The 15793-nt window shown below is 35.1% G+C and overlaps 1 protein-coding gene across 1 annotated transcript in view; it reads right to left on the reverse strand.

Annotated features, from left to right (window-relative positions):
* CCDC91 (coiled-coil domain containing 91) overlaps positions 1–15793 on the reverse strand; it is a 367928-nt gene that overhangs the window by 283216 nt on the left and 68919 nt on the right. The window contains exons 2-3 of the mRNA XM_063075363.1: positions 3951–3994; positions 1497–1575 (exon numbers count right to left, since the gene is read on the reverse strand). Coding sequence (XP_062931433.1) covers positions 1497–1575; positions 3951–3980 — 109 coding nt within the window. The 5' untranslated portion in view covers positions 3981–3994. The remainder of the gene's footprint in view (positions 1–1496; positions 1576–3950; positions 3995–15793) is intronic.

Raw genomic sequence — 15793 nt, forward strand, 5'->3', positions numbered from 1 at the left:
ATGGGAAGAGTGCAGTTGCCCCACCTACCTTAAAATAAGCATATATGTGACAGCACACTAAAAATCCTAAGCCATTATATAAATATTATTTATTATCCCAACTCTTCCTACCAATTTCCATTGCCATCTTAATCAATTCATTCATTCGGTTACTAATTCATTCATTCGTTTTTTCCTTACTCGTTCTACAGATATTTACTGAGGGCCAACTATAAGCTAGACACTATGCTCAGCATTTAAGATACACAAACAGGACGAAGTGCCTAACACCATAAAACTCACAGTTTAACATGAAAGTCAAATAATAGGTACATGTAGATATGGAATGGTTCACTGGGAAGGTATCCCCAAAAAGGAAATACTAAAGTTAAAAAATAACACACAAAAATATAGGAGTTGATATGGTAAGGGAATGAGAGAGAGCAGCAGTGGGAAACAATTTCCAGCAAAGGAAACAACATATATAAATCCTTCAAACAAGAATGAACATCCTAACTATGCCATTCCCTCTCTCTCATTCGCACTGTTGTTCCATTTACTTTTCTCCTTTCAAAATCTTTCCCCGTTCTCCCATATCTGCCTGATGAAATCGTATGCATCCTTCAAAGTCCAGATCACCAATACACATATAAGCCCAGCTTTAAATACACTACTTGACTCATACCAGGCATGAAATAAGCATTTTCTAAATGAATGGATGATGAAATCAGCATTATTCCCAAGTGATTCATCTGTTTCATACTGTTAAAATGCACATGCCTGCCCATCTAAGTGAAGGACTAGACAATGTATTGTACAACTCTATATCCCAATAGTGCCTAATGCATAATGAGCACTCAATAAATATCTGTAGCATAAGTAACTCTAATAATCTAGGACTATGCAGAGCTATTGAAGAAAGACACTTTCATCTTCTATTCCTGACTTTCCAACAATTTGACAGAAAAGTCTAGAAAGCCCAAAATATTCTTCAGACATGAATTATATTAATATGCAACCTAAGGTCTTCCAACAAATATCTCTCAATAACAGAATTCATTTTTGTATTTAATTTCTTAGACAGCTTAATTTTTTAATTTTCAATAGTTTTAAATGATTTTATTACCAAAAACACATCTAAGTTTAAATACTGGCGCAAATATAAATTATTCTTAGAATATAAAAAGGGAGTCTTTAACTAATGAACTGGACAACCTAAAAAAGTTATTTGGCACCTCATCTTCCTAAAACTAAGATAAATTAGAAAATGTAAATTGTACTTTAATTTCATTAAATGTTTATGACATTGTTTTTAGAATCAGGCCTCAAGCCACCATTGTGGAATTTGTTATACAATTCATAATTTGTTATTAAAAAAAAGCTGGAGTAAAGAGTAAATCTGGGTCATTCTATTTTCAGATTAGAGAAGGCCAAGTGAAAAGGTAAGAAATGGGCTTTCAAAGAAAAAGGAAAAATATTAAATGTTAAAAAAATTCCTAGTTACTGTATGCCAATACCTGTAGGAAAGGCAGCCCAAGGAATAGCAGGAGATGTTGTTTGGTTTTCACCATTTCCACCATCAAAAATCTCTGCAGCCTACAGAACAAAGGCAAGATTATTTCAGAAGATCTGAAAGGTTTAAATGCTATCAAGCATCCCAGTTCTGCAAGCATGTTTTCTGTAATATGCCACACACTTTCAAACTCCCTTGTAATACCCAATTGCTTTTCGGTCTTCACTGCCACCATTCCTACCGCTTGTCACCACTGCCAGTAGCCATGCCCTGTTATCTTAAAGTACAAATTTTCTTTGTTTTTTCAAATAAATCTCCTGTGGAAGAAATTTTTATTTACACATCCTCAATAACATTTTCAGTTGTGAACTTTATCTCTAAGTATTCTAACCTGACTCACCACAATATTTAACCAGCTATGAAAGAAAAATATTTTTTTTCTTTAAAAATCTAGAGAACAAATCTTTTGGGAATTTTTTGGTTTTGTTTTTGTTTTTTTGTTTGTTTTTGATGGCTGGCTGGTACAAGGATCTGAACCCATACTTTAGCGTCATCAGCGCCATGCTCTACCTAGTGAGCAAACCAACCAGCTCTAGAGACTAAATATTTTTAATTACCGCAAGACCTCACTAGAGACTAACCTAAAGAAATAGAATTCATCTATCTTCCTGAATAATCTACCAAGTGGACTCAGTAGCATTCAACATTTAGAGAATTCCTAAAGTTGACATTTTCAACTAACAAGCCCTCCTATTTTGGGACAATTACTGAATATTGAGTTTGTGGGTTAAGAGCGCAGTTTTCTGTCTCTTAGGTGTCCAGGTCACAAAAAAATTATTACTGAAAATTAGAACCAGAATTTCTATTTGGATTGTACATTGAGTTGTTAACCAAGGAGAAGATAAATGGGGCTCTCTGCCACAGGAACTAAACGACAGAGTACAGCTATAAAAAAATGAACATATTTTATATAACCATATTTCTACAGCAAGATGTGGAAAGAAAGAAATATAATAAACACAATTACATTGTAATGTTGGTTAACAATGAACCTATGTAATATTGAAAAGAATAGATTTACTGAATATAATGTTGAACTTTAATTATTACACTAAGAACACTACCCACTATTTTTTTCCTGATATAATACATATAGTATGGTTTAAATAAAGGAGACTATGCTAGATTTCAAATAACTGACAACTTCCAAACAATAAACTAAGTCAGATACTATCAGAAACATATTTTCCTCAAAATGGAAGAAATTTTAGCAAAATTTTAAATGTTACATTTTGATAACATAAATAAGATTCAATCACCCAACAAAACCCAAAATATTAAATAAAATGCAGAAAACATACAAATATGCTAAACAAAAAGCAGTTTTAGATGAAACATAGAAAAAAGGTATGTCCATATTCCATATTAACAGATTAAGATCAACAAAAGAGAAAATGATCCTAACATTAAAAAAAAAAACTCATACCATTCTTTCACGAAATTCAGAATATTGAACATACATTTAATATCTTATTTCTCCTATTAATGTCATTAATTACACTCTCTAACTTTTATAATTCCCTTTTTACCAAATCCAAACTAGGTGAAATTCTTACTTTAAAAAAAAAATTCAGAGTTCATTTGATGGCAGTTCTAGGACTTGAGTTCAGACATCCTGACTCCTAATCCAGAGATTTTCCTGCAAGACTGTACTGGTTCCATAAAAATAATTGGGTTATAAAATATTTTAATAAAATGAACACACATCAAAAAGGATTAAGGAAAAAACAGTTTTTCTTCAGCTAACAATTTCCATTTACAAAGTATCCAACCCAAACTTGACAGAATAATATAACAACACGAGCGGACTAATTAGCTTTATAAACCACCAAAAGCCTATGTACTTAATACACTAAATCAACTCATTACAGGTGTAAACATGCAAATATATGACAGGTTTTTAATATTCATCCCTCATCTTATGAGTATTTTCTAATAGATATGTATCCCAGCAAAATCATCTGCTGACAATTTTTAAATCTTTCCCTTACTGCTTCCACTAGTGGCACTTTATCTCAATTTGAACTATTCCTATGGGTAAGACAAATGTTCAATAGCAATATATCAGTTTTAACTTTTAAAGGAGATATTTTTAATTTTCCTTGATATTTTTTATTCCAGAGTTACAGTCAAAATGACCAAGAGGGCCGAGCCCGTGGCGCACTCGGGAGAGTGCGGCGCTGGGAGCGCAGCGACGCTCCCACCGCGGGTTCGGATCCTATATAGGACTGGCCGGTGCACTCATTGGCTGAGTGCCGGTCATGAAAAAGACAAAAAAAAAAAAAAAATGACCAAGAAAAGATCATGAATGCCAATTAAAACTATACATTTTCAAAATAGTTTACTCCATTATGATCCCACAATGTTAAAACAAACTAATATAAATAATAGTACATACCTCAAAACCACCAAAATCATCATCATCCATTCTTCAAGTGACACCTGAAAAATATCAAAAGACACTGAAACAAGCCCCCACACGGTCATTTATGTCAAAATACTTATCCAACTTAAACGTATATACATTTTAATTTGTAAATTAAAACTATTTCACTTGGGTTTAAGAAACTTTTTTTAACTACATGTGCATGCATTTTTTAATGCAAAAAGAATCAGTAATTGGCTTTTACTTTCTGGCAAAATTAGCAATTTCTGTGACTTTTTCAGCAACCATGTATTTGGCCATTTTATGTTGAGACGCCAGGAGTGGAAAAATATTCTTTTACATTTTAATTTGCTTTTCCCAAATTGGCGCTCAGGCTCAATTCAATAATGCTTCCTGCTTTTTGCATCTATTTCTCAGTTGTCTGGCAACATCAGCACAAACTCCAGCTAAGAACAGGACTGTGGTGAATTTTTGGAAATCTGTCCCCCACCACAAAGGTTCTTCCCTCGGTTTCATGGACGAGGCTGATTTAGATTTTCAAAATTAATCAGCATTTTTGAGTTGTGGCCACAACTTTTGGAGCATTTTGATATGTGTATTTTTAGCTGAAACTGCTTTGCACTTTTGGAAAAATGTGGAGCAAGTTACTAGGCTGATCAAGATAAATCAAGTCATATATTCTTGGGAGACTAGGAATGAGAAAAACATAAGTGAATATCCAGAATTCCTCTCTTCTTTACCCTTAAAGTATGTGAGAGATAATGCAGTATGAAAATATATGTTTTATTTTGTCCTAAATGTATATCATAAAAATAGAAGGACAAAATCATTATTACCTGGGCTTAAAAAAAAAAAAAGGCAGCATCAGCTTTATCTAATAAATCATGAAAGAACTAAAAAACCTGAAAAGGTAAAATAAGTAATAGGAAGTATACATTATAATAAAAAATAAATTCTTGCATAGACTGTTTCTCAAACTATGATTTGGAACCAATTATTGTGAATCAGTAGCTGTGATACTCTGGTCAATAATAACTGGTTTCCTTTTCTATTTTTCAGAAGTGAACATACCCAAATATTAATTATAGTTTCCTTGACCAAGTAACACAAGATAGACTTGATTACAGGAAAACAATCCTCTCCCAATTCTCAAAAAACAGATATAAAAATTAAACCATAATCCTAAAGCATTGTCTAAGATCGTCTGCTTTAAATAGTCATCTATGGCCATGCTCTGTCTTCTCACTAAAATTAATACAAATGTCTTCAAAAAGAAAACTCAAAAAATTGTCAAAGAAAAATAAACAGTAACAAACATTAATCTCAATAATTGTTTGTTTTGATCGGCAAAGCAAATTCATTTTCACAGAAACTCAGTATGTAATGGCACTAAGAAGAATGCAAGTATGTGCAGAGGGAAATATATTACGAAAAGGAAAGGCATTAAATTAAGGAGACTATAACAGTATCGTCCACATTGCCCTCAACTTAATCTGATAAAAAAAATTTTTAAGATGTAATTCTCCAAAAATTAAAGTTAAGCAAGTCATCCACATACAGCATTTAAAAAATATAAACCAGACTTTCAGAAACTTTTGATGATGGTTAGTTTGAAATGGAATTCACATTAATTCTGTGTTGCAAGTGAACAGAAATCTGTATACAATTACATTTTTCATGAAGAAGTTATGAAAGAAGAGTGATATGGACACTGAGAATTAACCAAGTAAAACTATGAACATCAAGTTTGTCTTTCCACACATATCCCACGAATCTCAAGAGACAATTAAAAAATATTTTTAGCATCTACAAACACCGTACTCAAATAGCATGGTTTCAAAAGAGTGGAATTTTTAGAGTAATGCTTCTGTGTGTTTCACATCCCAATAAATTATACGTAAGGTGCCAGAATATTTGAAAACAAAAACAAATACTCATGCCTAACAACCATTTCAGCTTGTTCGCCTATGGTAATGAACCAAATACCATCAGTTTCCTTAGTACTGATTTAGCTCTACAAAAGAACGTATTAGTGACCACTGATATTTTCCATCCCCAGCAACTTCTACATATTAAAATGCAGATGATCGTCTTCCTCTTCTTTATTTTCAAAGAAATATTAATTAAAAACAAATGTATCCTGAGTTTCTTCAAATACAGTACTAGAGAAATAAATATAACTTTTCAAGCAATAATCTTTATCCAAATAATTTAGATTTCAAATCCTGCAAATGTTTGTTTACTTCTGAACATCTTAAAGAGTAGGAGGAAGGAAAAGTAACAGTGCTGATTTGTAAAAATCAATTCCACAAAATACAGAAATTAAAAACTAGTTTTTAAAAAGAAATATTACATGTATGGGCTTTATAGATTTAGATACTCTAATATATTAAAACATTATTTTACCTAAAGTGCATTCCTATGTAACTTTTTAGAATATTTCTGGCACTTAACATTATAGCCCATTAAACTACAAATATTATAAAAAGGGACCAACATCAAATATATGTCACCTAAGTTACAGAATCATAAGCCTAGCAAAAAAATTGACAAACCATGCAATTCACTCTTTCGTGTCATGGCAGGAAGACAGATATATATACTCTGTTATGATTAGGGATCTACATGAAAGTTTTCATTATATCTAGGTTTAACAATTCTCAGACTTCTTTATATATAAATTTAATTTCTTGTTGCTTTATTGTATTAATCCCCTTATTTTGCTATCTTCAGCATTTACTATATTGCTGACATTCTAAAAATATTTGACAAGAAAAACATACAAGAAAGCAAAACATATACACAACACACAATGTAACACACTTTTATTGAGCACCTCTGTAGAAGACATCAGTCAAGGTTCTCAAGAAGTTGCAAAATGTTGTCAAAGGAGGGATAGATTGTACAAAAAACATGTGAATACAAATAATGAGATATAAAAGAACCTTTAGAGGGAAAAAAATTTCCGAGGTGGTAGGAAAGAATTTCATAAGGTGATATATCTAGTTGGGGCATCATGAAATGCTTCAGGTAGGAGGAAACATTTGAGATAGATTTCTGTCGGGTTACAGCAATAGCTATGCTAATTGTATTGTTAAAGCAATTCATAACTGAAGCCAAAACATTTCATTATTTTAGTTATACTAAGTTTACATTCGTATTTTCAAGGCTAGGGCTCAGATCCTTCAAACTAATTGTACAGACTGGGTCACCAGACCCCTCACATGCCAGGCTGGGTCACAGATCCCTCACACACAGGTCCACACTAGGTAATTGGGAAAGATCCCAGGAGCCACTGGCAGATGACACGAGCTCAGTCCTCAGCAGTAGCAGTAGCCATCCCCCCTCCCCCACTGCACCCTGAGGGCAGAGGGCACTATGGCTCAGAGCCATTCTTCCTTTATACTTAAGTCCATAATCCAGGACACCTGTGTGTCCACGCACATCTACATCAGACAATAACCAAGGAACACCTGGGCACAAGTGCATATTTACATCAAATGCTCGGCAAGATTCTGAACATCTGAGGAGCCCTGACCATTTTCCTTCACTTTCCCTACAATTTCTATCAACCTAAGAGAATTTTAAATGTCACATTAAGAACATGCATTTTATTTGAGTTTTTACCCAAAAGTCTTCCTCTAAGATAGCAAAGATTTGTTTTCATTGTTTGCTTCTGCACAAAACTGAGATCAGAGAGAATGTGAAATCAAAACTGCAAGAAATCTGAAAATAAATACAAGAAGACGACTCAAACTACCAGTGGAGAAAATGAAGATCAATCATGTTTACATCATAGAATCCACAAAAGGCTCAGTAATGGGCAGCACCAAAAGTTGGGTAAAGGTGAGAATCAAAATAGGAGTCACAGGTATATCCCAAGACCCCTCCTAGAACGCACACAACTGGGCAATATACAGTTCCTCACCATAACAGAAGACTGGGGGGTTATTCCCTGAATAGGGTAAAGCAGAGGGTTTCTGGACCCAAGGATACTAACACAGGTGGATTAAGTCATAGTTATATTACTATATGTTGAAACCAGTAACCCCAGTCCTCTCCTACCACTCAGCAATCAAAATGCCAAAAGGTGAGCTTAAACCTCTAGTCAGAAGATCAGCAGTTCTCTGGTGAATCTAATCAACCCATGAAAAGGACCTCATTAGACGTTCCACAAAGAAACAGCTCACTCAGGGAATACTATTTGACAAATCCCACTCACATACACAAAATTTCCAATTAGCTCCTAATTTCAATAAAAGGCAGAATAGTATAAAGGTTTAAAAATGGACGATGGAGTCAGGCTGCCCAGATTCAAATTTCAGCTCTGCCACTTACTGTGTTACATTGGGCACACGTGTCGCTACAGCAATAGCTACGCTAATTGTCTGTTTGGGATTATTGTCGGACTCCTGCCAATGTAGCCAACTGTATTGCTAAGTGACTATTCATAACTAAAGCCAAAATGTTTCATTATTTTAGTTACACTAAGTTTTCCATTTGTACTGTCTGGGCTGGGCTAGGGGTTAGGACCCACAGACCCTTCAAACCCGCTGTACAGGCTGGGTCATAGACCCCCCACAGGCAGGTCCACGCTCTAGATAAGTGGGAAAGATCCTGGGAGCCGCTGGCAGATGACAGGAGGTCAGTCCTCAGCTTCCGCGCATTGGCAGCAGCTGCAGCTTATGGCAGATCCAGCAGCAGAGCGGCGGCAGCCTACCCCTGGCGGGGGCAGGGGTGACCTGTGGATCACAGCCACTCGTCCTTTATACGTAAGTCCGATCACCCAGGACTCCTGGGCGCACATACGCAATTACATTAGACAATTACCAAGGAACACCTGGGCGCATGTGCATATTTACATCGAATGCTCCACAAGATGCTGAATCCCAAGGGACCCTGACCATTTATCTTCACTTTCCCTACAGCACATTACTTAAACACTTTGTGCCTCATCTTCCTCATCTGTCAAACAGGGATAATAATAATAGTAACTAACTCCTAAGGTCATTATGAGGATTAAATATGTTAAAAGAGATGAAGCACTTATAACAGTATCTGACATATTCTAAGCATTATATAAATTTTTTTTCTTTTTCATTCCTTTCTAAAGGAGATTTTTGCAACTTTATTTTCTACCCTGAAGTTTTTCATTTATACAATCATAATTTTTATTTCCAAGACCTCACTCTTGTTCACCCCTCCCTTACTCCACACCCCATCCCTCAGAACATTAAAGCACACTGTGCTTACTTCATGGATGTATTATCTTGTCATTAACTCTCTGAAGATATTACTCATATAGTGTTTTTCTGTTTTTGTTTTTTAAGATTTTCTCTCTTGGGTAGTCTCCATTTCTTCCATCTTTTTCTCTTGTTTAGTTTACTCTGTTTTTTATGTTAGATGTTTTCTTCATATCTTTGGGTGTCGTTGGTAGTTTGTTTATATGTAAGAGGCACTAATAACAAAAGTGGCACATTTTTATATTGTCATTTGTTTATCTAAGGGTAGGGTAAATATTGGACATAGACCTATTCTCCCTCCCCTTGCACAGCAGGCTTTCCCCTACCCCCTGGGAAACTACCCCTGGCCGAGGTAGTTAGGCAAGGCACATCTCCTTTAAGACAAACATCCCCTTTAAGACAGGTGGAAGACTGAAGGAAGTAGGGACCCTAAGTAAATTAGCACACTGGTGTTAAAATACTCTGGTGCCAGGAGAGTAGCTAGTAGATTAGCCTATCTACTCAACTGGATCTCCTGTGAACTCTGAGTTGGGTGAGAGTCTATGCATATGCATGCAAATGATTTACATCTCTACTTTGATCTGCTCACTATATATAACTGTTGTATGTACCCCATGGCATGGCGGACTTCCAGCTGTCAGGCCACCATCAGCAACTCCCATATGTCCAATAAGCTGACGTTTCTATTGAACTGGGTGAGTTCTTTGGAATAGGCAAACACTACATGACTGCCCTTTCAGATTTGGGGCTCCTGGAATATACTAAGTTTTTATAAGTAATTTGGGGGTAATGTAGGTACCATTTGTCAATCTTATTTTACTCCCTAGCACCTTGAACTCAGCAGTTTCTATCACATAGTAAGGGCTCAAAGAATATTTTTGAATTAATGCTTTTGGAATAAATGACTATATGAAAGCAACTGAGTTGTCAATAGTTCCCACATGACTTCCTTTTCCCTCAAATTTTTCCCAGAAAAATACATCTGAGCTTGGGAAATAAAGGAATAAGTTGCTAGCACTAAAACAGCTCTACCCATATTAAGGCATGAGCCTGAAGACCTGTATCTTAAAAGAAATTATATTGGTATGTTCTGTTCTCTTCAAGTATCCAATTATTTGGGGGCCTAATGATAATTTTGAAACTTCTTATGAGGCTGAATCAAAGAACTATCACTATACTACAAATTCTACCACCAATGAACCTTTGCCAATGGCAAAATATTATCACAAGTCTAAAAAATAGCTGAGGTATAAATTCATTACCTGAAAATTATTCTATTCACAAATGATCATACAGAAAAACATTCCAACCATTAATAATTCTAATGACTAAAATTTTCATCTGTTACCAATTAAGTTTTTTGTCTTTACCAACCTTCGTTCAGAAAATTAACATGTCTCAGGAGATAACAACAAAAATCAAAATTACTCACCAAACCCTCATTTACTTTCCACCCTCTTTGGTTAATTCTTCAACATCCTCCAATTCCTTACTAAGCAGCCTTTCCCCAGGTTGACAGCTGTCTGATCCTATCTCATTATCCTCTCCTTCAAAGTGTGCATTCACCCTCATAATCTTAATGTTCTGCACAAATTTTGCAAAACTAACCACTTCTCAGTGGCTAGTCATATATTCCCAACCAAATAAGGAGCATTTTTATGTGACTATCCCTCTGTCAACTCAAAATTCTCACTGTATGAATTGTACCCTATCTGGCAAAATCTCATCCCTTGATGAACGTTATGGGGAAGATATATCACTTCCTCTCCTCACATTTTAAAAGAGGACACAGGTCTTCTCTTGATAGAAGGAAACAAGATTAAAAAATACTATGGCCCCTTTCTCTACCCTCTTTATCCTCTCCAAGGGATAAACAGTAAGAATAACGGTGAGAGGAGGACATCCATAGGGGTCTCTGTTAGATGAGATTAATGTACAGAGTTTGGTGTGCTTTGCAAGCTCTTCGAGTTCCTCACTAACTTGGTACCCATAAACAATATATTCTTCTTCTAGTCTAGCTCACATGGAGAAACTCTAAGGAAAAACTTCATTCTCTTAGCATGAAGTCTTGTTTTCTAGCTACTCTGCCTATGACTGGATGGATAAATTTAATTTAGAAGAAAATTTGTAAGAGACCTCATTTCAGCCTTAGATCCAAGCCACACTTATTTACATTACAGTTTAAGAACAGAGCCACTAGTCTGATTCCTATATGACTCTTCGTTCTATTTCTCAGTTGATTCAGAATCCAGAGTGATTGCAAGGCAACTGGTAACAACTCCCCGACCCCCAAGAACCACCGACAATATCCAGTTACCTGTCTTCTGCTGAGAACTATAATAGAAGATAACTATAAAATTCATGTTTCCCACCTTCACCTGGATTCACAGTACTGTCTACCACACAAACTATTTCTCTAGTTAATGCTCTTTCTCTCATTTTTCAAAGAAGCTATATCAGAGATTTCCAACTCTACTCAAACTTCCTATTCCTTTCTGCAATCAAGGCAAATAGACAAGCCTCATGCCAAACAGAGAAAACAGAAAGCAGTTTAAAAGAAGTACCTTAACTTCTTGCTACCAAAACCACATTTACCAGCACATGTACCCAACTATTCCACTTTATGCTGTTCACAAAGAAAAAGGAATCCCTCCACCTACTTAATTCTTCTATCTGTGCTCTCAGAAACCTGGATCTCTCAACTGTTTCCTCTTCAATATTCAACTTCCCCCTCTTAGTTGGTGCCTTCCCACCAACCCTGAAACATGTTCTAGATCCTACATCTGTAAAAATAAAACAAAACAAAAGCAAAAGCAAAACCTTCCTCAACTACACATTCTCTTCCAACCACAATTCTCTCTTTTTCACAGCTCAACTTCACAGACCCTTTATTCTTATATCCCATGCCTGCAACCAATTGCCTCCTTCTCACTAAATGCAAAAAGACGTTTTCAATTCCTTATCTTATTTAAACACTAAGCATTTGACCAGTCTTTCCTTCTCAAAATGCTCTCACCCTGTGGTTTACAAGACAATCATACTCCTTCCTTCGTTCTATTTTTCTGACTACTTCTTCCTAGTCTCTCTTGCAGGTTCTTCTAACTACCCTTTACACATCGCTGTTCCCAAGGGCTCCAACCTAGCACTTTTTTTCTTTTCACTTCAAATACAATCCCTGGGTTACCTCATTCACTCCTTTGGGTTCATATACAAGCATAAGCTAAGGTATCTCTAATTTACATGTGACTCCTGAACTCCAAACACATATACCCAAGAGGCAATTGAATAGTTTCTCCTTCAAACTAATAGACACCTCAAATTCAATACAACCAAAACTGAACTCAAGATCTCCCCCACAACCTCAAATTTAGTTTTCAGCCAGAATTCTTTAGCCCAGTGGTTGTGTATATCACACAATTGGTCAAGACAAAAACCTGGTATCATCTTCACCTGCTTCTCTCTCACTCTCACCCTAAACATAAAATCAATCACCAAATCCTATCTCCTAAATACCTCTAGAATCCATCTACTCCTCTCAATCCCTAATACCTCCACCCTAGTTGAAGTCACCATAATCTTTCATCTGGTTTATAGCATCAGCCTCCAAAACAGTTCTCTGCTTCCAGTTTTGCTTCTTTCTAATCTATTTTCCACTCTGTTACCCAGGTGATCCTTCTAAATACTCCCCATATTTGAAACCTTTTAATGGTCCCTCATCATGTCATGGATGAAGTTAAAATTCTTAACATGAACTAGTGGACCTTGGTAACCTAGTAGCTGCTACCACCTTCATCTGTAGCACATCCATATCCTGCAATCATATAGTAATTTGTATTCCAATCACATGACTGGTCAAATCACCACATCTCTGGACCACAGTGTCCTCATATGTAAAATAAACAGGCTAATTAGATGACTTCTAAAATGGCGTGGTATAAGATTCTCCCAATATATTATTGTATTACTAAAATTAAGTTCATTTCTTCTTCACAAACTACTTTTATCCTGAATCCATTATTTTCAGTCAATAGTATTATCCTTTAAGTCAGGATGTGAAACCCAGGTGTCACCTTTTACTCTTCACTTTACACTTTATACCATAGCAGGTGAGTCATTCAAGCCTATACTATTTCTGCACTCATCTCTTTCTTTCTCTTCCAATGACCATCCTTGTGATAGAAAGATTTCTATCATTATTTCTTGAAAATTACCAGAACTTACTTCTTGACATTCTGCTTGCCAATCCATTCATCACAGTGGATAAATATTTCTAAAACAATCATGTTTTAGACTCTAAAATTATCGTGTCAATCTCAACTCCAAATCTTTCAAAACAAAAATGCCTATAGGATATGAGCTTTGGAACCTCACATGTAAGCAAAATAAGCATGAAGACAAAATTGTGAATTGCTTGACACTAATCATTAAAAGTAAAAATATGTCCTGTAAAAAGTCTACAAGTATATCACAACACCAAGGCACAAGAAAGCATGAATAAACAATAGAGAAAAGCACTACATAGCAATCACTATAAAATGAAAGTTGACAACATAAAACTGAAGATCCTGACAGAAACTTAAATATAACTCTTCCCTAGGCTTACCTGGACCCAAAATCTTTAATAGATTTTTAATCATTCTCTTACTTTCAAATGAATGAAGTTTCATCTCCTCTGTATCTACTACCAAAAAGCATATTATTTTTAATTGAACTAATTTTAAAGGGTATGCTGTAGTATATAAATTTGAGGGCCAGATTTTTTCATATATTACATTGGTAAGATTATTATTGTAACTCTCATTTATTCTGTTAACCGCTATAATGTATCACATTTTATTCAGCCACTTTCCTGTCAATAGACAATTGGGTAGTTTACAAGATTTTGTTATTGAGAACAGAATTACTGTAAACATTTTTAACACATCAACTTTTGTATATACACAGAATTTCTCTTGGGTATATGCCTATGGGTAAAATCACTGAGTTGTAAAATCTATGTTTAGCTTCACAGGATGATGAAATTTTCCAAAACAGTACAAATTTTACTTATGGAAGCAATGTGTAAAGATCCTGTAAATCCTTATCCTTCCCAGCTACTTGGTTTTATTTTGCTTGTTTGTTTTGGCAGCTGGTTAGTACAGGGATCTAAACCCTTGACCTTGCTATTATAACACCACACCCTAAACAACTGAGCTAACAGGCCAACCCCCAACACTTGGTTTTAAATGGTATCTCATTGTGTACTTAGATTTCCCTACCAATAATAAAGTTGAAATTTCTTTATATAATTATTAATGATACATGGTTCCTTTTTTGTGAAAAGCCTAGTCATATATTTATTTTTCTATTTTATCTGTGCTTTTTGAATTGATTTGCATGAATTTAAAATATTCTTTATGTTAACCACTTGTTAGCCATGTATACTGCAAACATTTTCTGCTTTATAATCTGTTTTTCACCTTTCTTTAAGACAGCATTTGTCTAACAAAAATTCTTAATCTATTGTTTAATAATAAATTATCAGATTTTTATTTTTATTTTAAAAATCTTTTGCTATTCCTAGGTCTAAAAGATATACACTTCTGTTTTCTACGAAAAAAAAGTTAAAATTTTATTTTCGATAGTTAAGTACTTAAACCACCTGCAGTTTAATATTAATATATGGTGGAAACAGAGATCCAATTTCTTTTTTTTCCTGATATGAATCATTTTTCCCAATTTGATTTATTGTATACTAACTCTTTTCCTCACTACTCTGATATGCTATTTTTATCATATTCCAACTTTATTTTGTTATAAACAGACCCATAAATGCATGGGTCTATTTCTGGCTATAGAATTATTTCAGCAGAAATGATATCTTTACGATAGTGAGAAATCATGTCCATAAACATTGTATATCTTATCACTAAGATACACCACAGTTAAGTCTTTTTTTTTAATGCCTATTAATAAAGTTTTATAATTTTCCCTAAAGAAGTCTTGCACATTTCCTGTTAGGTTTATTTCTAGAATCTAATGTTCTTTAATACTATTTTAAGGTCTTCTTTTAAATTATACTTTATAGTTAGTTGCTGTTATATAACAATGCAATTGACAATCTTACATCCATTCACCTTCGGTAAACTCTTACTTCTAACAACTTACCTGTATGTTATTTTGATTGTATATGTAAATGATCATATTGCACCCAGATAACAACAGTTTTATTTCTTCCTTTACAATTCTTACACCTTTTATTCCTGTAAGAACCCAAATGCCCCAAGGGATCACACCCTGATCACATAAGTCCTTCTCCGCCACACCCCATCATGGCGCTGGTTGCCCTTCTACTCTCCTTCCCGCCGGCGCGAATTGCACACCAATCAGCTCACCCCAAGCCCCATGCGGTATGCTAAGTAGGGATTGTATTTTAAGCCAATTAGCCTTCCCTAAAAGCCCTATATATATGTGTGTGTGCCGCCTAATAAACGAGCTTTTTCCAGTGGATTGTCAACTGGTGTCGACTCATCCTTTCATTTGGTGCCGACTCATCCTTTCATTTGGTGCCGAAACCCGGGACAGAGCTTCTCTCGAGTGGCGACACTTTTCGGATCACAGCGGCAACACCTT

Source organism: Cynocephalus volans, chromosome 12 (assembly GCF_027409185.1).
Source record: "Cynocephalus volans isolate mCynVol1 chromosome 12, mCynVol1.pri, whole genome shotgun sequence".
Taxonomy (NCBI): domain Eukaryota; kingdom Metazoa; phylum Chordata; class Mammalia; order Dermoptera; family Cynocephalidae; genus Cynocephalus; species Cynocephalus volans.